Source organism: Aotus nancymaae, unplaced genomic scaffold (genome assembly GCF_030222135.1).
Source record: "Aotus nancymaae isolate 86718 unplaced genomic scaffold, 86718_ANA_hifiasm-v0.15.2.pri h1tg000002l, whole genome shotgun sequence".
Taxonomy (NCBI): Eukaryota; Metazoa; Chordata; class Mammalia; order Primates; family Aotidae; genus Aotus; species Aotus nancymaae.
This window is the reverse complement of record NW_026988413.1, coordinates 38,832,209-38,854,931: the sequence shown is the minus strand read 5'-3', so window position 1 is coordinate 38,854,931 and position 22,723 is coordinate 38,832,209. Positions and strand designations below refer to the sequence as shown.

Below are 22,723 nucleotides of genomic sequence, written 5' to 3'. Positions count from 1 at the left end.
TATAGTTAGTAAAGATGTTAGGCCACCGTTCTTAACACTGACGTAGAAATAGTTTTGCTCATGAGTTTCAGAATATATGCTATTAATTTTTGCCCATGGATTTTAGAGCATTTGATAAACATTTAATGCATTACACAAATTCTGTAAAAACATATATATAGGATGAGCAAAAAGTCTCTGTGTACCATGTGAAATGGCTTAAAATGGAACACTGGAAATTTTGACACATCTTTTTGCCTTATAGTTGGATAAATAAATTCACATACCACTAAAATGAACTCTATTATATTTGTGTTCATCAAGAATAAGATTTGATTTATTTTTTATTTTCCTAAGGGAAAACAGTTTTAAATGGGCATAAATGGAAAGATTTTCCATTTCATATTGAATTTGCCCCTAAGTGTTAGGATGAGTATGTTTATGGATATTTGAGTTATAACTTGAGCCCTAATGAAACCTCTACAATTTTTAGCATTTTTGCTTCATTATTTAATTTGCAGAGATGTTAGTTGTACTTTGGAACTATGTAGAATTAATGATTTGTCTTGGCTCCTTTCCTGCACTGGAAAAAGTAAAATTAATACTCTGTTTTGCTTTACATATCGATGAATACCATAGCTGAAAGTATTTTTTTCTTGGGGTCACCAAGATGAATGCCAAAAGTAATATCATTATTATAAACAATAGCAAGAATAGGTGGGTATAAACCTAGATAGAAAGTCTTGGTAAATTGACTTTCTCTCCTCCTGACATCCTGCCACCCCTTTGCTTTGCTGATGCTCATTTGCCCACTTATTTAAATTTAAGCAAGCCCTAGAGTAATAGAATTTGTGGATCCTCATTCTTATGGAAAGTTTCCCTGATTTGAGATTAGTAATTAGAGATGTAGCAAAATGAGAAAGAATTAATATGCTCAGGTATTTCATTTTCTCTAAACCTGTATATACAAAATAGGCCATGTGTGTTCAGTAACAATTCACTGAAAGGCACTCTCTAGGTACTTTGGGGGAATTGAAATTTACTCACACAAGGCTATGGATGGTGCCATTTGTCAAAAGACAAAATGACAACAAATTTAGTTTAAATATCTCAGTTAGCTTTATTTTCTATTCTAGATTTGGCCAATCCTTCATTTCACAAATTGGAATAAGTGTTCCAGTAAGTTGAGCAAAGGAGATTGGTTTATAGACCAAAAAAAGGGCCAAGGAAACAGAAACAAAGAATAAGAAGTGAATTGGTCATTTCAAAGTTACTTTTCTTGAAAAGTGGGGACAAAGAGACAGAATAATAGAAAAGTCACTGGTTAGTTAACATTGGATTAAGAATTAAAACAGAGGGAACTTTAAGATGGAAGTCTGAAACTGACTTGTTTGGGAAATCAGGCTGTCATCTTTGTTGATTTCTTAGAAGGACAGATAACAGCTTAGTTTTGCTTTGGTGAACATGGGTGACTCCATTTTTATTTTTAGTCTGGTCTGTTGAGGCCTTATGAGAGAGCTTAATCCAAAACAATGACTTCCTAGAATTTTTGTTTGACACATCCAAAGAGGGACTCTAATATTTATTGAGAGCTTATCATATTCTAAGCGCTGTTTAAACACTTTGATTTACTATTACATTTTATCCCATTATAACCCTAAAGGCAGATAGTTTGCTTTTATTTTCCACACTGGAGGAAACTGAGGTTCAATTAAGTGAGTAAGTAAGCAGGGATCTTAAACCCAGATCTGTCTGAGTTCAAGGTACTTTTTGACCAGATGCCATTGCGTCTCTTTAAAGAAGGTGAAAGAACAGAAAACATGGGGCTGGGGAAGAGAGAAAGTTTCTGTCCCAGGAGATGATAATCTGAAAGGGGAAATATAAGATCCACTGAAACCTGAGGCAGATTTATTGTGATGATAACAAAGCTTAAATTTCACAGAACTTCATTTGCCTGAGCCAACTTTGAAGGCCCTGTATCTAATTTTGTATTTATAATTCTATAATCTTTATTCTTGGAAAGAGCCCTCCCTCCAAATTTACAAGCTTTGGGGCCCCCAAATCCTTGAAATGCTCTTGAATAAGAGATATACAGGTGAATGTTATGGGAATTCAGAGAAGGAAGCAGTTAGTACCAATTGGTGGAGAGTTAGTCTATTCAGGGAAGGTTTTATACGGGAAGTGGCATTTAGAATAAGGCTTTGAGAACTGAGCTGTGTATTTGAACAAGTAAAAGTGGTGTTGCAGAAATTTGCTCCTTAGTTCAGCTAAAACTCGAGTTCTTGTCACACTACCAGGAAAATTTAGGCACATAGACACATTGAAAAGTGAGTAGAGCAGGATTTTATTGGGCAAAAAGAAAAAAAAAAACAAACCTCAGCAAACTGAAATGGAGACTTGCTCACAGATTGAATCCCAGGCCACCACACAGGAACTGAAGAGAGTAGCCTCCTCCCCTGCATAAGGTGCAAATTCCTTGTGGCTCCACCCAGTTCCCTTCAGCCTGCCTGTGGGATTCCAAGTCTGCTGTGGGCATGCCCAGACAAGCCCTAGGTAGGTTGCCATCTGCCTGGGCATTTGGTTGAGTTAGTTGAGTGAGAAAGGGTGGTCGAGGCAGAGGGCATAACATGAGGCAAGGGGCATACACAGAAAACAGTGACTGGTTCAGTCAGGTTGGGGGATGGCAAAGGAAGTAATGGAAGACAAGACTGGAGCAAGATGGGTGATAGATTGTGGATCCCTTTTTTTTTTTTTTTTTTAACAGAAATATAAATATAAAGACAGGGTTTTACTATGTTGTCCAGGCTGGTCTCAAAGTACTTTTTTGTCCAGGCTGGTCTTAAACTCCTGGCCATAAGTGATCCTCCCATCTCAGCCTCCCAAATTGCTAGGATTACAGGCATGAGCCACTGTGCCTGACCTCCAATTTTGGGATTTGAAAGCTAAAGCAATATAGTTGAAAACTCAGATAATCCAGGTAGATTTTGCTGTTAGGTGCTATTTGATTTCTGGTACAGAGCTTCTAAAACCCTTGGAATTTCCTAAGTGATAAGAGCGACAGGAGCATCTTTTGTTCTGTTTTTTTCCCCCTAGTTCCTGAAATAGATCTAGAGCAATAAAAGCAGATAACATCCTTTGTTATTCCTAACAAGCCCCTTTCAACTATGCCCCAGTTTGTATTTATGAGGTGGCCTTTGAAAAGTCCCTAAGGACAGGAATGGGGAAGGGCTGGTTGCCAGGGGGTCCAGTTGAAACTTTCAGCTTTACCCCTTGACCTCCAGGGACCCTTGAGGGGCTGAAAATTGTGTACAATCAACAATGGCCAGTGATTTAATCAACCATACCTATGTAATTAAGTCACTCTGTAAGTCTTAACTGGAAGTTTTTTGGAGAGCCTCCAGGCTGGTGAACACATTGAGGTGCTCTGAAGATGGTATGCCAGAGAGAGCACAGAAGCTCTGTGCCCCTTCTCACATGCCTTTTGCTACGCATCTCTCCCATCTGGCTGTTCTTGAGTGGTATCCATTTATGATAAACTGGTAACCTAGTAAGTAAACTGTTTCCCTGAGTTCTGTCAGCCATTCTAGCAAATTATCAAATCTGAAGAGTTCATGGATTTACAGATACACAGTCAGAAGCACAGATGACAATCTGGGCTTGCCATTGGCATTTGAAGTATGTTGGGAGGCAGTCTTATGGGAATGAGCCCTTATCCTGTGAGGTCTATGCTAACTCCAGACAGTTGTCAGCATTGCTTGGTGTCGAAAACCCACATTGTTGATGTTACGATACATTTACAATGTGTATTGTGAGTAGTATAGGGAAAACAATTTGTTTTTTTTGTGTGTGTGGTCTTTGGTCATCTTCAAGAGTAGGACTTCTCAAAGTGTGGTCCCTGGGCCAGCATCATCTGTATCACTTAAGAATTTATGAGAAATGTACATTCTTGGGCCCCAACAAAGTGAACAGGGGTCTGACTTTCAGCACAACTTCCAGATGATGCTGATGCACTCCTGCCCAACCATGAAAGCCCTTGTTTAAGAAGGCCATTAGGGCTGAGTGTGGTGGCTCATGCTTGTAATCAAGCACTATAGAGGACACAGTGGGAGGATCACTTGAGCCCAGGAGTTCTAAACAAGCCTGGGTAACATGGCAAAATGCTGTCTCCACAAAAATTACAAAAATTAGGTGAATGTGGTGATGTGTGCCTGTAGTCCCAGCTACTTGGGAGATGAGGCAGAAGGACCACTTGAGCCCAGGAGATGAAGGCTGCAGTGAGCTGTGATGGCACCACTCTAGCCTGGACGATAGAATGAGACACTATCTCAAAAAAAAAAAAAAGAAGAAAAATGAAAAAGAAAGCCATTAGGTATAGAGGACTGATGGTAAAAGGCCAGTTGCAAAAGGTTAGGGAATGGGTGAATACTGAAATAAGAAGCTATGTAGAACACCATTGGTGGTGGTAGGAAGTAGAAAGCAAGAGCACTGGTCTTTGGGGGATGGCCATATCAAATGCAATATGGAGGCATTTGCCTCTGCACTGAGGAGAAATCTATCTTCTCCAAGATAGGAGGAAAGGAGATAAGTGAAGTTAAAGAGAACCTTTGAGCAAAGAATTGGGAAACTGAAGGTATTTGTGTTGTGCTGCCTCAATCTTTTAATTCAGCTATAAGCTAAACTCATGAAACTTGAGTAGTGTTAGGTTTTTTTTTTTTTAGGACGGGGTTTCACCATGTTGGTCAGGCTGGTCTTGAACTCCCAACCTCAGGTGATCCACCCGCCTTGGCCTCCAAAGTGCTTAGATTACAGGCATGCGCCACCACACCCAGCTGAGTAGTGTCAGTTATCTGGCTTTTTTCTTCTTTTGATACCGTGTCGGCTATTCTGGGTCTTTTGCCTTTCTTTATATACTTAAGAATCAGTTTGCCAATATAGGTTAAATAACTGGCTGGGATTTTGTGATCGGCTTGAATCTATAGATGAGTTAGGAAGGGCTGACATCTTGACAATGTTGAATCTTCCTATCCATCATCATGAAATATTTCTCCATTTATTTGATTTGTTGATTTTTTTATCAGAGTTTAGTTTTCCTCATATAGGTTTTTTACATATTTTGTTCAAGTATTTCATTTTCAAGGAATGCCAGTGTAAATGGTATTGTGATTTTAATTTAAAATTCCACTTTTTCATTGCTGTTATATAGGAAAATGATTGATTTTGCATATTAGCCTTATATCTTTTAACTTTGCTATAATCACTTGTTATTGATAGTTTCAAGAATTTTTTGTCAATTATTGAATCCTCTATGTAGATGATCATCATCTGAACTTAATTTTATTTATTCCTTCCCCATCTGTATGCCTTTTATCTCCTTTTCTTATTTCATTAGCTAGGACTTCCAGTATGATGTTGAAAGTAGTGGTGAGAGGAGATATCTTTGTCTTGTTCTTGATCTTAGAGGGATAACTTCAAGTTTCTTATCATTAAGTGTGATTTTAACTGTAAGGTTTTCATAGAAGTTTTTTTTTTTGTTGTTGTTTTTTAAGTTGAGGAAGTCTATTCCTAGTTGGCTGATTTTTTTTTTTTTTTTTTAAGAATCAAGAATGGGTGTTAAATTATGTGAAATGCTTTTCTACACCTATTGATTTGAACACTTTATTTTTCTTCTTTAGCCTGTTGATGTGAAGTACATTAGTTGATTTTTAAATGCTGAATCAACCTTGTATACCATACCTGGGATTAATTCAGTTTGGTTGTGGTGGTATATAATTATTTGTATACATGTTGAATTCAATTTGTTAATACTTTTTAAGAATTTTTGCGTTGGTGTTCATGAAAAATATTGGCGTGTAGGTTTTTTTGTGACAGCTTTGTCTGCTTATGGTTTTAAGCTAATGATTTTCTGATTTTACCAATGGAAGTTAGAAATTAGTTAACATTTCTAATTTTACCAGTCCTCTGCAATCTCTTCCCAAATGCTTTTACATGTCTGTTCTCTCTGAAAGTAATATAGCCTCTCCAGTTTTCTTTTGATTAGTGTTAAAATGGCCTGTCTTCATCCCCTTACTTTTAGTCTATATGTGGTTTTAAAGTGAGTTTCTTACAAGCATCAAATAGTTCAGACTTGTTTTTTGATCCACTCTGACAATCTTTGTCTTTTAATTGGTGTATTTGGACTATTGATATTTTAAATGATTATTGATATAGTTAGATAAACATTTACCATATTTATTCCTGTTTTCTGTTAAACTACTTGTTCTTTGTTCATATTTTTATTGTCTACTCTTTTTCTTTCCATTGTGGTTTTAATTGAGCATTTTATGTTTCCACTTTCTTTCTTTCCTTAGCATAGTAATTCTTCTTTAATTTTTAGTGGTTGCCCCTAGAGTTTGCAATACACATTTACAACTAATTTAATTCCATTTTCAAATAATACTAAATGATTTCATGTGTAGTGCAAGTACATTATAATAATAAAATGCTCCCAGTTCTACCTTCCAGTCTCTTGTATTGTAGCTATCATTTAGTTCACTTACATATACGTATATACCTAAGTATATACATTATCATATAGATGATTGCATATATTGATGAAATTATTTTGGACAAACTGTTTTCTGTTAAATCAATTAAGAGTAAGAAAATAGAAGTTCTAATTTTATTATAAAATGAAATACTTTCATTTATTCATTCTCTAATATACTTTCTTTCTTTATGTAAATCCAAGTTTCTGACCTGTATAATTTTCTTTTTCTCTTTTTAACTTCTTTTACCATTTCTTACCAGCCAGACCTACTGACAATTTTCCTCAATTTTTGTTTGTCTGATAGATACTTTATTTCTTCTTGACTTTTGAAGAATAGTTCCACAGGGCACAGAAATCCAGATTGGTGATTTTTTCCTCTCAAACCCTTAAATATTTCATTCCACTGTCTTCTTGCTTGCATTGTTTCTGAGAAGTTAGATGTAATTCTTACCTTGGCTCTTCTATAAGTAAGATGTTTTTTCCTCTGGCTTCTATCAAGATTTTGTCTTTACCTGTGATTTTTCTGCAGTTTGAATATGATAAGCCTATGTGTCAGTTTATTTGGCATTATTCAGCTTGGTTTCTTCTGAGTTTCTTGGATATGTGGTATGGTATCTGACACTAATTTGGAAAAATTCTCAGTAATTATTGCTTCAAATATTTCTTCTGTTCTTTTCTCCCCCTTTATTCTCCTTCTGGTATTCCCATTACATGTATGTTACACTTTTCATAGTTGTCCCACTGTTTTGGATTTTCCATTTTCTCAGGGTTTTTTATTTATTTATTTATTTATTTTGCCTTTGCATTTCAGTGTTGGAATTTTCTGTTGACATATCCTCAAGCTCAGAGATTCTTTCCTCAGCTGTGTTCAGTCTACCGATGAGTCCATCAAAGGCATTTTACATTTTTATTACAGTATTTCTGACCTATAGAATTCCTTTTGATTCTGTCTTTGAATTTCCATTTCTCTGCTTTCTGTCTGTTCTTGCATGTTGCCTACTTTTACCATGAAAACCTTTAGAATTTTTTTTTTTTTTTTTGAGATGGAGTCTCATTGTTGCCCAGGCTGGAGTGCAGTGATATGATCTTGGCTCACTGCAACCCCCACCTCCTGGGTTCAAGCAATTCTTCTGCCTCAGCCTCGAGAGTAGCTGGAAGTACAGGTGCCTGTCACCATGCCTGGCTAATTTTTGCATTTTTAGTAGAGATGGGGTTTCATCATATTGGCCAGGCTAGTCTCAAACTCTTAACCTCAAGTTATCCACCCACCTCAGCCTCCCAAAGTGCTGGGATTACAGGCATGAGCCACCATGCCCAGCCTTTAGAATATTAATCATAGTTGTTTTAAATTCCCAATCTGTTAGTTCCAACATCCCTGTCATATCTGACTGTGGTTCTGGTGCTTGCTGTGTGTTTTCAAACTGTGTTTGTTTGTGTTTTAGTATGCCTTGCAATTTTTTATTGAAAGGTGGACGTGATGTACTGGGTAAAAGGAACTGTAGTAAATAGGCCTTTAGTAATGTAGTGGTATGTGTAGCAAAGGGTGAGGGAAGTATTCTATAGTCCTATGATTAGGTTTAGTCTTTCAGTGAGCCTGTGTCCCTGTAGCTTAGAAACACTTGTGAAGTGTTTTTTTTACCCCTTTTGGTGGGACATAGTGACTAGTGTGGGTGGGAATTGAGTATTTCTCTTCCCCTAGGTCAGTTAGGCTCTGAAAAAAACCCTGATAAGTTAGGCATGGTAAAATAGTCTCTTTCGAGGGCAGGCCTTGTTATAAGACTAGAGAGCTCTGGGCCTGGATGCAGTGGCTCACGCCTATAATCTCAGCACTTTGGGAGGCCAAGGCAGGTGGATCACCTGAGGTCAGGAGTTCAAGACCAGCCTTGCCAACACTGTGAAACTCCGTCTCTACTAAAAATACAGAAGTCAGCCAGGTGTGGTGGCACACATCTATAGTCCCACCTACTTGGGAGGCTGAGGCAGGAGAATTGCTTGGACCCAGGAAGTGGAGGTTGCAGTGAGCCAAGATCATGCCATTGCACTCCAGCCTGGGTGACAGAGCAAGACTCCATCTCAAAAAAAAAAGAAAAAGAATAGAATGCTCTGGCATATTTCAAAATGGTTACTTATCCCCTCCCTCTGCTGGAAGCATGAGGGTTTTTTCCTCTGATTTTCACTGTGAGAACCGGGTAAGGATCCTACCCACAAAATTCATAAAACTATAGAAATCCCCCAATGACTGGGCCCACTTGGAATTTTCTTGCTCTCATACTTTTTTCACACTGAATCTCCAGCAATTTTTCACTTACAGTTTAGGTTTCGTACCCTAGCACTTGTTCCCTCAGAGTTTTCTGCTTATTGGTTTCTGTTCTTTAAGTTGTGATTCTCTGTCACAACTTAAAGAACAGAAACCAATAAGCAGAAACATCTGAGTACCTACTTCTCTGTCTCCCATTTTGGGAGGCAGTGGTTTGCCCTGTGATCTCATCTCTCTGACAGATCTAAGAGAAGTTGTTGATTTTTCAGTATGCTCTGCTTTTTACTTGTTGTCAGGATAAAACGACCACTTACAGGATTTCTGCAAAGCAGACCACAATCTGAAAGTCCTGTTTTTTATTTTTTATCCCTTTGTTTAGCATGTCATCTATCTTAATATATTTTAAATAAATGAAAGCATAGCTTCTATCTACTTCTAGGTCATATGCTTCTTAGGAATTGATTCTTAAAATGTTATTTGGCTCACGCTATAATCCCAGCACTCTGGGTGGCCAAGGCGGGTGGATCACTTGAGGTCAGGGGTTCAAGACCAGCCTGGCTAACATGGTGAAGCCCTGTCTCTGCTAAAAATGCAAAAATTAGCTGGGCATGGTGGTGGGCGTCTGTAATCCCAGCTACTAGGGAGGCTGAGGCATGAGAATTGCTTGAACCTGGGAGGCAAAGGTTGCAGTGAGTTGAGCTCACGCCGCTGCACTCCTGCCTGGGTGATAAGAGCAAAACTCTGTCTCAAAAGAAAAAAGTTATGCTGAGCAGTCTCTGAAGAATATAATTTCTACTGCCTTGCCTTTAAAACTTATAACAACATCTTGCAGAGTATCACAAGATGCTCCAAACATATTCCTTATGTGCTGAATTAAGAAGTTGACTCAAATTTAGTATACTAGTAATATTTTTGGATATCCAAAAACACTGCCAGCTCAGCTTTGGGCTACTCTTCTTGGGGGTGATAAAAAGTTGAAATTTAGGACTTAAGTGGGCATCTCATTTAATTTTTAATTGATTTCTGTGGTGTTAATTATGGTGAATAGATGAAAAGAATAAATATTCTGTGCAGAAATATTATTCAATCTTCATGTGAAAACACTTTGTCCATAGCAGTTACCTTATGGAAAAGATGGGCTATTACTTTCTTTGCTCTTAACTGAGGCTTTTAATTTAACGAACCTATACTTTGCCAGTTTTTATCGTTGATGCATGAGAAATGTAGCAGCTATTTTACAACTGTTATTATTATTTTTTTTTTGAGTCGGAGTTTCGCTCTTGTTACCCAGGCTGGAGTGCAATGGCGCAATCTTGGCTCACCACAACCTCTGCCTCCTGGGTTCAAGCAATTCTCCTGCCTCAGCCTCCCGAGTAGCTGGGACTACAGGCACGCACCACCATGCTCGGCTAATTTTTTATATGTTTCACCATGTTGACCAGGATGGTCTCGATCTCTTGACCTCGTGATCCACCCGCCTCGGCCTCCCAAAATGCTGGGATTACAGGCGTGAGCCACCGCGCCCGGCCACAACTGTTATTTTTAAAATCTATTTTTCTTTTTAATCTCAAATAGTTTTTCTTAAAAGCTTTTTATCTAAATTGTAATAGCCAGATTACCTTCTCCAAATAGAGTATCTCATCCTTTTTTGTCATTTCTTTTTCCTCTCAACATGCCGACTGGATCTTAATTTGGAGTCAGATACTTCATGATAAATCTGGACTTATCAAAATTCTTCAGATGGTGTATTGTATATATCACAGTACTGGACAGTCCTCTGATTAAATAGATCTTTAATAGTACTTCAAGATCTAAACTTTTGGATGAACTTAGCTGCTTTCTCCATTTATAGTCTCTTCAAAATACAGAAATGCCAGAAATAATTCATAAGACTATCAAGGGTTCAGATCATATCAGCGCAAACACCTAAATACCTGTTTGCTTTGTCAAACACATATCCCATTTTCTATCTTGATAAAAATTAGTGTAAAGTAGTTGAATCATTCAATGAGTGTATACTATATTTTATTAATAATTAATAGAGATATATGAACACATAAAAGATTCAATTATAATCATCTTGTGGATCTAAATTTCAGTTGACTTGTCATCTTAATCTCTGGAGACCACAAGGTAATGAAAAATAATTACAAGAGTTTTCCATCTGTTGTAATATTAAAATGGCAAGTAAGATACCCTGAAAGGAATGTACTGAGACCGTTCTATTCATGGTACAATGCAATTACAACTAGCACCAAATTCAACACTGTTTAACTTTCCACATATTGTTTTGATTTATCTTGATCCGACATTCTCAGGGAGGAGATGCATTGAAGTTACTAGAAAACACTATCTTAAAAGCTTATTTGTGAGAAGTTCTCTAGCCTTCTTCAACAGATCACTGAGAAGCCTGGAAAAACAAGTCCCGGAAACTAATTATTTTGTGTCAATTATATAAACAAGAAGACATTGTTGGGTACAAACCAATGATTCCTTGCTTTTGAAAAATGTGTCAGACATCATGCATTACCAGCAGTTTAATGACATAAGGAAACCACAGTAATAGCTAAGACCTTTAAAGCTAAACCAAAGATTTACAAATTGCTTCTTCATCCAGTCTTATCCCAACCTAAAAACTAAGTTCTCTAAAAATTTCAGTATTTGCTTCTGAAGAAAAGGAAACATGTCCATTTATCTAATCCTCATTGGAAACCTGACTAATGATAACAAGGATTTAGATCTCAAGCACTTCTTAACAAAATTCTCAACATGACCTTATAGCAAATCACTTTCCCCTGCACCTCACCTGCACTGGACATATTCAGGTTGCTTATACAAAATTTTACTATTGTGTTTGAAAATTCATGACCCATGATAAATGTGTTTGTGCAACATTAGCTGATTCATAAATGAAAATGTGCTTTTAAATTCCATAATATTTTAAAATTAGGAGTTGTTCTGGCAATTGAACAAAATTGATTAAATCCATTATTTGTTAGATCAGTTAAATTACATGAGTTCATTCATCTGCTCATAAATCCATCCATTCTTCCATCTGGCTGTCCCTTAGTCAATTCAAATAAATATTTATGGGGCACTTTGGGTAAGCCAGGTGCCAAGAATTAAATGCAAAACAAGATAGAGTCCCCTGTCCTTGTTAAACTTATGTTTTTGGTACAAACACAAGCAATAATCAAGAAAAAATAAAATAAGTATTGATTGTGATTAATACTATAAAGAAACTCAACAGAGTATTGTACATAACATTTGATTAACCTAGTTTTCTCAGTTGTCAGAAAATAAACATTTGTGAAGGTCTCATTGTAGAGTTCTTATGATGGATAGGAGGCTAACTGTGTCATTATTGCTTATCAGCTTATCCCAAAGAGCTAGTTTATTACCAGGTTGCAAATAGTGTTCGATAAGTAATTCTCATTAAGGGTTGTTATGTACTCTAGAACATTTACTGTGATCCATTCACTGGTTCTGGTTTAGAAACTTACTTGTCTATGATGACATAGTATAGAAATTGAGAGTGAATATTTAGAAATTCATTTTTATATATTTTGAAGTATTGATATGTAGTGAATTAGAAATATAAAAAGAAGACAAAACTGTCCTTCACTACAGATTGAAAAGCATTCTAGTAAAAGACCATTGCTCAGTTATACTATAGAAAGGCCAAAAAAAAAAAAAAAAGAAAGAAAAAAGAAATGTAAGGGGAAGGAAACAAACATTTATTCAATGCTCCTAATGTCAGTCAGTTTATTCAGTGGTCAGTTAATGACCACAAGAGTGTTCTACCTCTCTCAAAGCACCTTCCTCAAGTTCTGGCATCTGAACTGACATCAGAACAGATTTAGGGCTCTCTGTGGGTCACCTCTAGCACTTGATCTCCTCATGCAGTGCATGGTACTCTCACGTCCATGCTATGTTCTCATGGTCTTTAGGCAACACGAATAATTTTCTTTGTTTTCCTTGATATACTTTTTGCTTCCTGAAATTTCCTTCTCACCAATCTGATTAAATGTCAGAATGTGATTTGACAACTGTCCCAAGTGCTCATTCACTGAGGAGTGGCAAGGCCTTTGCCCAACCTGCCTTCTCTGTGAATATACTGCTGCCTGAACATGTTGTTTATTGCCAGGCTTGAACTTGACCTAATTAATTTATTAGGGTCAATATCTAAATATTAGATCTATTTCAGATTAAGTAATTTTTAAGTTGTGTCCACTTTGGGTAGTAGATCAAATTGCAGATCTCTGCTTCCGGCTTAAGTCTATGTTTAGAGATGATGTGCATAAAGACACTCTTTGCTTTTCCTTTATGCAAAATGGGCATTTTCAATCTTTTTATCATTAGTAAAGGTCAGTGATAAAGGAAGCCTGCATCAGGGGTTCAATTCCTTATGGCCAGTTTCTTTATTCTGTTCCAAGGTTGTTGTTCTCCATATATTAACATTGGTCAGAATTGAGACTGTGCCAAAAAGTTTTGAATGAAAACGTGAAAATCTTCCACTGGTGACAGGAGAAAATATTCCAATAGTTTTTATTGAAGTACAATACTGAATTATGTTTATTGCATGGTATCTGTATGTCACAGGAGTTATCCCATCACTTTTACCTTATAGGTGGGCCTCTTGGGAAGAACTGGATCAGGGAAGAGTACTTTGTTATCAGCTTTTTTGAGACTACTGAACACTGAAGGAGAAATCCAGATTGATGGTGTGTCTTGGGATTCAATAACTTTGCAACAGTGGAGGAAAGCCTTTGGAGTGATACCACAGGTAAGCAAAAGGACTTAGTAAAAAAAGCAACTAAATTACATTTTTAACCATTATTTGACACTTGTGCTCCAGTAATTCACATAACTCTGCAAAATCTATTTGCTATGCATTACTGTCTTTTTTCTCCAGTGCACTTTTCTCATAGGCAGAAAAAATGTCTCTAAAAGTTTGGAATTCTCAAATTCTGGTTATTGGAATGTTCATGGCTTTGATGGTGTTTTCAGAAAACCCAATCTACAGTGGGAGTCTTGGGCTTTTGTTTTTAACAGCTCTTTTTCTTCCTGCTTCAGTGGTCTGACCTCCAATTTAGCAACCACCAGGTTTAGAAATGCTTTGCAAGACATGAAAGATGCTCCTGAAATAACAAACACTTGGAATCACGAGGTAGTTGAATTGAAAACAGAAAGTGTAATGATTATTTTTTGTTCTTTGGATGGGATGAACCATGTCAGATTAGTCTGTAGCTTTTTTTTCCTTAAATGTCACTTTTCAATTTGGGTAACAAAGGATCTCTAGCCTCACTGGCTTAGTGTCATTCTACTAATTAGAATGTGTTATTGTGTAAGAGCACTTTTTGTATCTGAGAGAAATAGCAACAGTTCCAGTTTAAAATGATCTAAATGGAAACCAAGAAATGTCTTCACTGGGACCAAATCTTGAAGGCATCTACTGTATTTTTGCTGGTATTTTCTCTAGTCTTTCTGAATATATTCACTCTTAATGATCATTTTTCTCCCTTTGTACTAATGGGCACTGAATCCATTCCACTACCATAGTTCTTTTTAACACTACTCTACTTTTTACACAAAATTAAAATGCCAGGAGCATCTCCAGGTAGACTGACTATAAATCTAGATTGAGAAAAGACCCTGTATTTCCTAATAGATTACCTTTGTGGAACATTCGCTCCTTTCCACTAATGAGGCGCTAAATATTGCAGCTGCTCAACTGGTGCTTTTACTTTATTTGTCTACTCTTTGTCATGTTGCCAGAAGCTTTATCCTGGTTGGAGTTTTGAAAACAGTATTGTTTCCTCAGGGAAAAAAAAGGGATTGTCAGATGATCGAAAGATAAAGAAACACTGGAAATACAAGTATCCCGAGGTGATAGCATCAGGCAAAATAAAAATGTTGAAAAGTGAAATAGAACTGGTTGACAGAGAAGTGTTGTTATTCAGTTCAACCTAAGTCTTCTGGTCCCATTTTTAATGAAAAATAGTAAATTTTTTGTTTTTTGTTGTTCTTGTTCACACAAATCTGCCCATTAGAATAAGCCAAGGTCTAAAAATTAATTTCAGTTTCACTGAGAATCCTGTAATTTATCGACTATGTAGTAGAGAGGTTGTGTTGTATTGCATGCTCATACATATGCAAGACATGGAAAAAAACAGAGTAGGTCAGAGATACGAAAATTCTTTATCTTGCCTTTCTGCCAAAGTGAGTCTTCCAAGGTTGTCTTCTCTTTTTTTCTCATTTTCACTCTTCTATGGTTTCCAGCATTATATAAACCAAACAAAAATATGTGTTCAGAGATTCCTTCAGAAGTGCTGGACGATCCTGATATAGATGCTTCTCGTATATGGGTTTATGACACTGGTTTCTAGGGCTGTCTCTCAGTATCACAAAGATGTCCGTAAACAGGATATGCTATTTCTTCTTTGTGACAACTTTTGAACATTATGTGAATGCCCAAGAAAGAGCAAAAGAGGGCAAACTCCTCATATAGTTTTGCTGTCTAAACCGAGAGATGCTTTTGTTTCCCTAACTTTTCTTTGAAAGTTCAAATTAAGTAATGTTGTCCTTTCCTAAAGTTTAAACTTTAAAAAAGAAAAAAAAAGAGAAATAAGGAATTAAAAATCCAGAAAGAATTATGTTTGTTTCCTTTTCTATTTTTTTCTTCTTTCCAACTCCCAGACCTTGCAAGGGTATAGTTATGAAGATCTCTGACACTGAGACATTAGAGATCTCTGTATCAATGGGACATTTGTTTTCAGACATGTGAAACAGGAACTTTGAACAAGAAATTTCCCCTCACTTTCTCATAGTGATCCTGAGACATCAGCTGTGGAATCACAATGTGTCAGTTTTGGCAGGTCCTTGCAGGTGTTTTTATTTTATTTTATTAATGTTCTTTCCTTCTTTATTTATTTTAAGAATATTTATTTTACTAATGTAAAGAGCATTTATTTTATTAATGTTCTTCCCTCCCTTATTTTATTAATGTTCTTCTCTTCCTTCCCTTGGAAGACTATTGTGTAAATTTCAAGGTGGAGACTCCTTTAATTTGCTCTGTGTTACCTGTGAGCTGTGAGGTTATGAAGAAGAGACAATGGGGCTTATCACCAGAGCCCCATTGGCTTAGGCACTTTGAACAAGATCTAAAATGAATTATTAGCCTTGAAATGTGTTAAAGACTTAATTCATAAAAAAAAAACAGGAAAAAAATTTTAAAATTTATTTCTAACGCTTCAGTTACAAGTTTGAAAGGTGACACACTATTCTGAGGAAATGACTAGGCCTATTCTTGCAATGAGCCTTTATGATCTGAAGAGAATCTATGTCCACACATGACTCCCACTACAAAGTTGGGGTATCTTTTGCTCTGGGAGATATCAAATGGGACCAAAACATGTATTTGTAGATCTGAATGATGATTCAGCAGTAGAGCACTTCTCACTCATTTTATAATAATTAACAACTTAATAATTAATTATTAAACTCCTCTATGCTTAACATTATAAGTATGATAGCTTCTGTGATTACATAAATGGTATAGATAGCACTTCTCTTTGATCTATCACAGTGAGTGCCCAATCCAACCTATGAGCTTCAAATGAAAAGTTCAAAATTACACTCATTGTCATAAGTCAGAGATCAAAGGAAGAAAGGATTTAGCCAAAATGATAAATTAAATATAGGTGATTAAATATAGTCATGGGTCAAGGTATGGGCTAGTTAGGGAGTGTGATGTGGGTAATTATGAAGGGCCAGCTCCCAAGCCCTGTTGTTGCTACTCCCCCACATCTGTGATCCTTCCTTTTTTCCTACTCCCCCTGCAGTGCCTTTCTCATCTTTTCCTTTGCATCCCTCCGTTATATGATTCACAAAGTAGACTTTTCAAAGCAACATGTAAATTTTGCAAATTTGGGGTTTTTTACTAATTCCAACATTCCACTCCCACATTCCAGTCCCACATGGGATTTAGAACCTTGTTTATAAACCCAGCACTTCTAATATATCTTATCTTAGAGTAATCCATGTATTTGTTTAATTTCCACTTAGCATTGTAAATACTTTGCAGGTATCCTAGTTAAGAAAGCAAAGTTTAAACACAAAATCATCAATGATTAAAGCAGACCAGATAAAAGAATGTAATAGAAATGCTAGATAAAACATAGATTTTTTTTCTTATTAATTTTTCTCTCTCTTATAGAGTGAATAATACAGTAGCTTCTTGGTAAGAGTTCAATATACATTGTTTTGTGCTGAATCACTAAATGCTTGATCTCTTTAACAAGAGATTGTGGTTCTATCAGTATCTGAATTTTAGTCTGTGTAATCTTAGGCAAGTTATTTAATTTTTCTGTGCCTCAGTTTTTCTTGTCTGTAAAATGAGCATAATGGTAGTAATGAATGCTTTGTGTTTTTGTAAGGATTAAATGAGTTAATACTTAGTACTCCTCCCTGGCACGTGGTAAGTACAATCTGCTGTGTTGTGGTTGTTGTTATTATTATTTATAGTTCCTTGAGCACAAGAAATCATGTCTCCATCTTTGTATTTTATTGGAAGTATATACCATAGAAATGAACTAAAGAATATAGATAGTTTGACAAGGAAAGTGATAATTAAGGTGGTTCATAAAGGGTCATAAAGCTTGTAGATTTTAGAAAGGTTAAGAGCATGAGGATGTGGAGAGGGTGTTCCAGGATGCCAGGCCAGAGGACAGATTATGGACAAGTACTAAGATGTGAACTAGAAAGGGTTGAGGGGCAAAAGGTCAGAGGAAGCCACATGTTAGGGAGTATTAGGAGAAATAAGTTAATACTTGACAAGTACCAAGATGGCTTCAGGAAGAAGCTAGTGAAAGGGTAGTGGAGGACCCTGCTGCTGCTGGTGGCATGGGGTAGGTGGCAGGAGAAGCAGGGATATGAGCTAGGAAACTCTCCAGCTATGATGTGATGAGTCTGGACTAAAATAAGGACAGTAGGGGTGGAGTCTGAATTCAAGGGAGGAGAGAAAAATAATTGGTATGGAAGTAGGTACAATGCAATTTTATTATTTCTGAGCCTAAAAATGTGAAACTTTTGATTATTTGGTCAGACCAGGAAAGTATTTTCTTTTATGCTATCTCTGAAAAAGTATATACTAAAAAGTTGTAGTATAAAAAGTTTGTAAAGCATGAAGTAATTTTAGAGGAAACAATAATTTGGGTTACCTATAATCATTTGCATGCAAATATATGTATGTTAATATTATAAAATTATTCTGTATTTGTTATAAACCTTAGATAGTTTTGACTGGAGAATATTTTATTCATCTACTTATAGCTACTTTGTTCTAGCTAATAGATATTTTTTAAAACAAAGTCACACTTTTTTTGAGACAGATTCTTGCACTGTCACCTAAACTTGAGTGTGTTTTCTTGAATTCCTGGGCTCCAGTGATCCTCCCACCTCAGTCTCTTGTGTAGGTAGATTACAGGCCCACACCACTATGCCCAGCTGTGTTAGTACATCCTTTCATTGCTGGAAACTGGGTAATTTATAAAGAAAATAAATGTAATTGGCTCACAATTCTTCAGGCTATACAGGAAGCTTAGCAGCATCTACTTCTGAGGAGGCCTCAGGAAGTTTTAAATCATGGCAGAAGGCAAATAGGGAGCATTCATGTTACATGATCAAGCAGGAGCAAGAGGGAGTGAGGGAGGAGGAGCCACACACTTTGGAATGAGCAGATCTCATGAGAACTCAATCAGTGTCATGAGGATAGCACCAAGAGGATGGTGCCAAACCATTCATGAGAAATCCATCCCCGTGATCCAGTTACCTCCCACCAGGCCCCAGCTCCAACAATGGGGATTACAATTTAACATGAGATTTGGGCAGAGACACAGATCCAAACCATACCACCAGCTAATTTAAAAAAAAAATCCTCTAACATAAACTTAGGACCTTAATTTGTTCACACTGAACAGTTTTTATTATACAAATTCAATTTATTTAAAAAAATTGCAGACATTGTCAAAAAGGGAGATCCAAACCACTGGGATATTTATAAGCATTTTGGCCACATTTTGATAGAACTATACATGGAGTGTGTGTGTGTGTATATATAAAATACACTCTATTTACCTACCTACTATATATAACTACATATATACCTACTATATATTACTACATGTATACCTACTATATATAACTACGTAACTATATACATATATAACATACATATATGTGTATATAAAACATATATAACACACTATATACAAAATACATATACTATATAGTATGTTATATATAACATATGTTACATCTATAACATAAAATATATTTGTAACAGACTATATATATATACATTGTATATATAGTGTGTTATATATGTTATATATACATATATGTATGTTACATATACACATATATGTATGTTATATATGTGTAACATATGTACATACTATATGTAGTATATATACTATATATTGTATATATGCTATATATAATATAGTATATAGTATATATAAACAATGTAATTATACAGTATATATAAACAATATATAGTATTTATACTATATATACTATATATTGTTTATATATAGCATAAACAATATATATTGTATATATGTTTATGTATACTGTGTAAACATATATAATATATATTTTATATAGTATATATAAACAATATATAGTATATGTATTTTGTATATATTGTATATAATATACTATATATTGTATATATATACACATATACATACATAAGTATTGTGTGTATATATATATTGTGTATATATATACAATAACTGGTGCAGTGGGAAAATAGGACATTACATACTGAATTGAGTCATTGTCATTTCTGTTCAATTGAATACTTTATTGTAACGTTGAGGGTTACTTTCTGTGGACATCTTAATCTTCCACACACATCCCCTTTTTTGGGAATAAAATTCGGAAAATGGAAAAAAAATAGTATACTATATTGCATATATAGTATAATATACACAATATATATACAATAATATATATAATATACACACCATATTATGTATATTATACACAATATACATATTTTATATTTTATATATATATATTTCCCTTCTGAGTCAAAACCGAAACGGCACTGTGTGCTTAAGGAAAACAGTCACACTTTCCACTTATGTAATTCATATTACATCCAGTCACCACACAAGCCAAACTGCTTTATTGCTTTTTGTTTGACATTCAGTGCTAAAGCATAATGCCAGTTGCAGTGAAATATACATGAACAACTCTGAGAACTCCATATAGGCTCACCTGTTGCCACCGAGTTGAGTTGAGGAATCAAACTGTAGAAAAGAGGTTTGTCACAAAGTGAGTAATGGTGCTCTTACTCTTCCGAGTCTCAAGAAGTGTTCTTTATGACATATATGACATTAAATAAATATCAGATATTTGCACATCCTAACTTTCCCATTGGAAAACTTTCTTTAAAGAGAGATAAAGGGCCATTGTGTGATTGACAGTTTCAGGTATATTTTTTGCTGCACCATCAGTCCAAGTGTACCATGTTGGCCAAACCACTTAACTTCTCAGGGCCTTGAATGTTTCATTTGTAAACCAGAGAAAAGGACTTAAGTGACCTCCAAGGACCTTTCAAATTTAGAGATGAGTTTGTGGAAAGTTCAAACAGTTTAGAAAACAGAACTAAGACACCCACTGGCACCCCTGGAAACAATACAGTGCCAGATACTATTTATAACGCAGGAATGAAATGCCTAATTGTATGAAATTGAATTCTTACTGAACCAGTTCGTGCAGTTAAATTTATTTTCAATTAGAGCACCTACTTCAGTACCTAATGCTAGACAGTAAACCACAGACAAAAGACCTACAGAATTTCTGAATGGTATCAAATTCACCACACTTAAAACTTTGGGATGTGTAGTTTCAACCAACAGTTTTCTTTCTTCATAATGTTGAATTTATATCTACTTTAGCTAAATTAATATATATCAACATATGTTTGAGAGATATTTTATATAAACTATTGGACTATAGTATTGTGAGTAAAAGTTAGGCATTCCATTTCCTAAGCAATTATAAAGAACAATCAAAATTTTAATGGGTTGTTAGTATTATTTCTTTAAAGTCTGTGATACTGATAAACATTAGGACACATTTTAATAGAATTACACATGTTGTGTGTATTAGATATATATATGTATGGCAGAGTATATATATATATATATATATATCTACACACATCTAGATAGATATATACATGTATATCTATACATATGTCTATACACATATATCTGTGTGTATATATACATACATATATCTATGTATATATATAATATGTGTGTATATATATATATTTTTTTTTCTGAGCCAAAACAAAACAGTAGGTTGTAATAGCTATTCTTTCAGAATAAAGAAAAATCACATGTGCTGAACTCTGAGTTTGATGTTTTTGTATTTTACTTCCTATTTTCACATCAGTCCATTTATTCATTCAGGCAGCATTTATTGAGCATATATTATGAACATAGCTTATGATAAGGGCAGGGTATACAGCAGTTATGGTCTAGTAGGAGAGATAGATGTTAAAAACAAATGCTTACAGATACACATATAATCAATACTCACTGTAAGCTATGAAAGCAGAGTATGAGTGTTATGAGACCATATGTTGGGAGACATTATTTGGTATTGAGAATCAGGAAAGATACTCCTGAGGAAGTGATATTTAACTTGAAACCTAAAGGCAGTTGACCATGGAAAGAAGGTAGGGAATGAGATTCCTAGGCAAGGGGAATCCATTGTGTGAAGAAGCTGAAGAAGTGAAAGAAAGCCAGTGTGGTGGTAGTAAGAAAGGGAAGAGAATGGAGAAGGGCACTAAGTGAGCCAGAGAAGTAGGAGGGGCCAAATCATGTAGGGTCATAGTAGGACATCTTAAAGGCTTGAGTGTAGTGGAAAGCCTTTGAAGGTTTGTTAAAAGGTCAGTGAAATGATCTAATTTCTATTGCAGTGAATTGCATTGATTGCTGAATGAGAATGGGTGGGAAGAAATACAAGAGTGGAAGGGAAGAAATCAGTTAGGAGGCTGTTGCCCTGCTCCAGAGAGGACTGATGACTAATTTTATTTGGAAAGATCAGGGAGAATGATAAGTCATGAATGACTCCCAAGTTTCTGGATTGAGGAAATGAAGGTACCATACACTGAGATGGGAAAGCCTAGGGGTAGAGTAGCTTTGAGAAGAAAGGTAGCATTTCCCCATTTCATAAAACATGGAGGATCAGAGGCTGGGTTCCTGTGTGTAGACATACCTTCCAGGCCAGAACTGCATTACTGCAGCATCTTTGAAACCGTATTACTCTTGCATCTTTATGAAAGGCATTACTAAAGCATTGCCTTTCATAACTCTGTGTGTGTGTGGATGCCATAAAATCTTTGGCTTTCCCCCACCATCCTCCCGCAGTCCTCCATGATAATGCCATTATTTCCATTTTGATTTGTGTGCTTTCATTGGATGTGTAAGTCTCCTTGAAAGTTATAAAGAGGCTGTAGCCCAAATGAAACCCTTCAACTCAGGGCCTGTGTAGGATGAGGAAGCTGACCTCTCCAGGAACTGAGCCTGTGGCCAGAGGGATGGATAACAGTTTAAATAAAGAATATGCTGCTGAGCACTGATGGGCTCTTTATGCACCCATCAGCCTGCTGCTGCCCAACCTTTAATCTTTCCTGAGCTTTAAACAGGAAGGAAAAATGGTCCACAAAGGACTCAAGCCATTTTGCTGCGGTAACAAGCACAAGTTTAGAGACAAACACGCCTGTGTTTAAATTCCAGCTCCTACTATCTCCTAGCTAAGTGACCTTGGACAAGTCACTTAACTTTTCCAAGCTTCTGTTTCCTCATGTACATAATAGAATTTACCTCATGAGGTTGACATGAAGATTGAAAGAGATAACATATGGAATGAGC

At 35.9% G+C, this 22,723-nt stretch overlaps 1 protein-coding gene across 1 annotated transcript in view; it reads left to right on the top strand.

Annotated features, from left to right (window-relative positions):
- The window catches only part of CFTR (CF transmembrane conductance regulator), a 181,957-nt gene that overhangs the window by 143,516 nt on the left and 15,718 nt on the right, over positions 1–22,723 (top strand). The window contains exon 23 of the mRNA XM_064374118.1: positions 13,393–13,548. Within this exon, the coding sequence (XP_064230188.1) occupies positions 13,393–13,548 (156 nt within the window). The remainder of the gene's footprint in view (positions 1–13,392; positions 13,549–22,723) is intronic.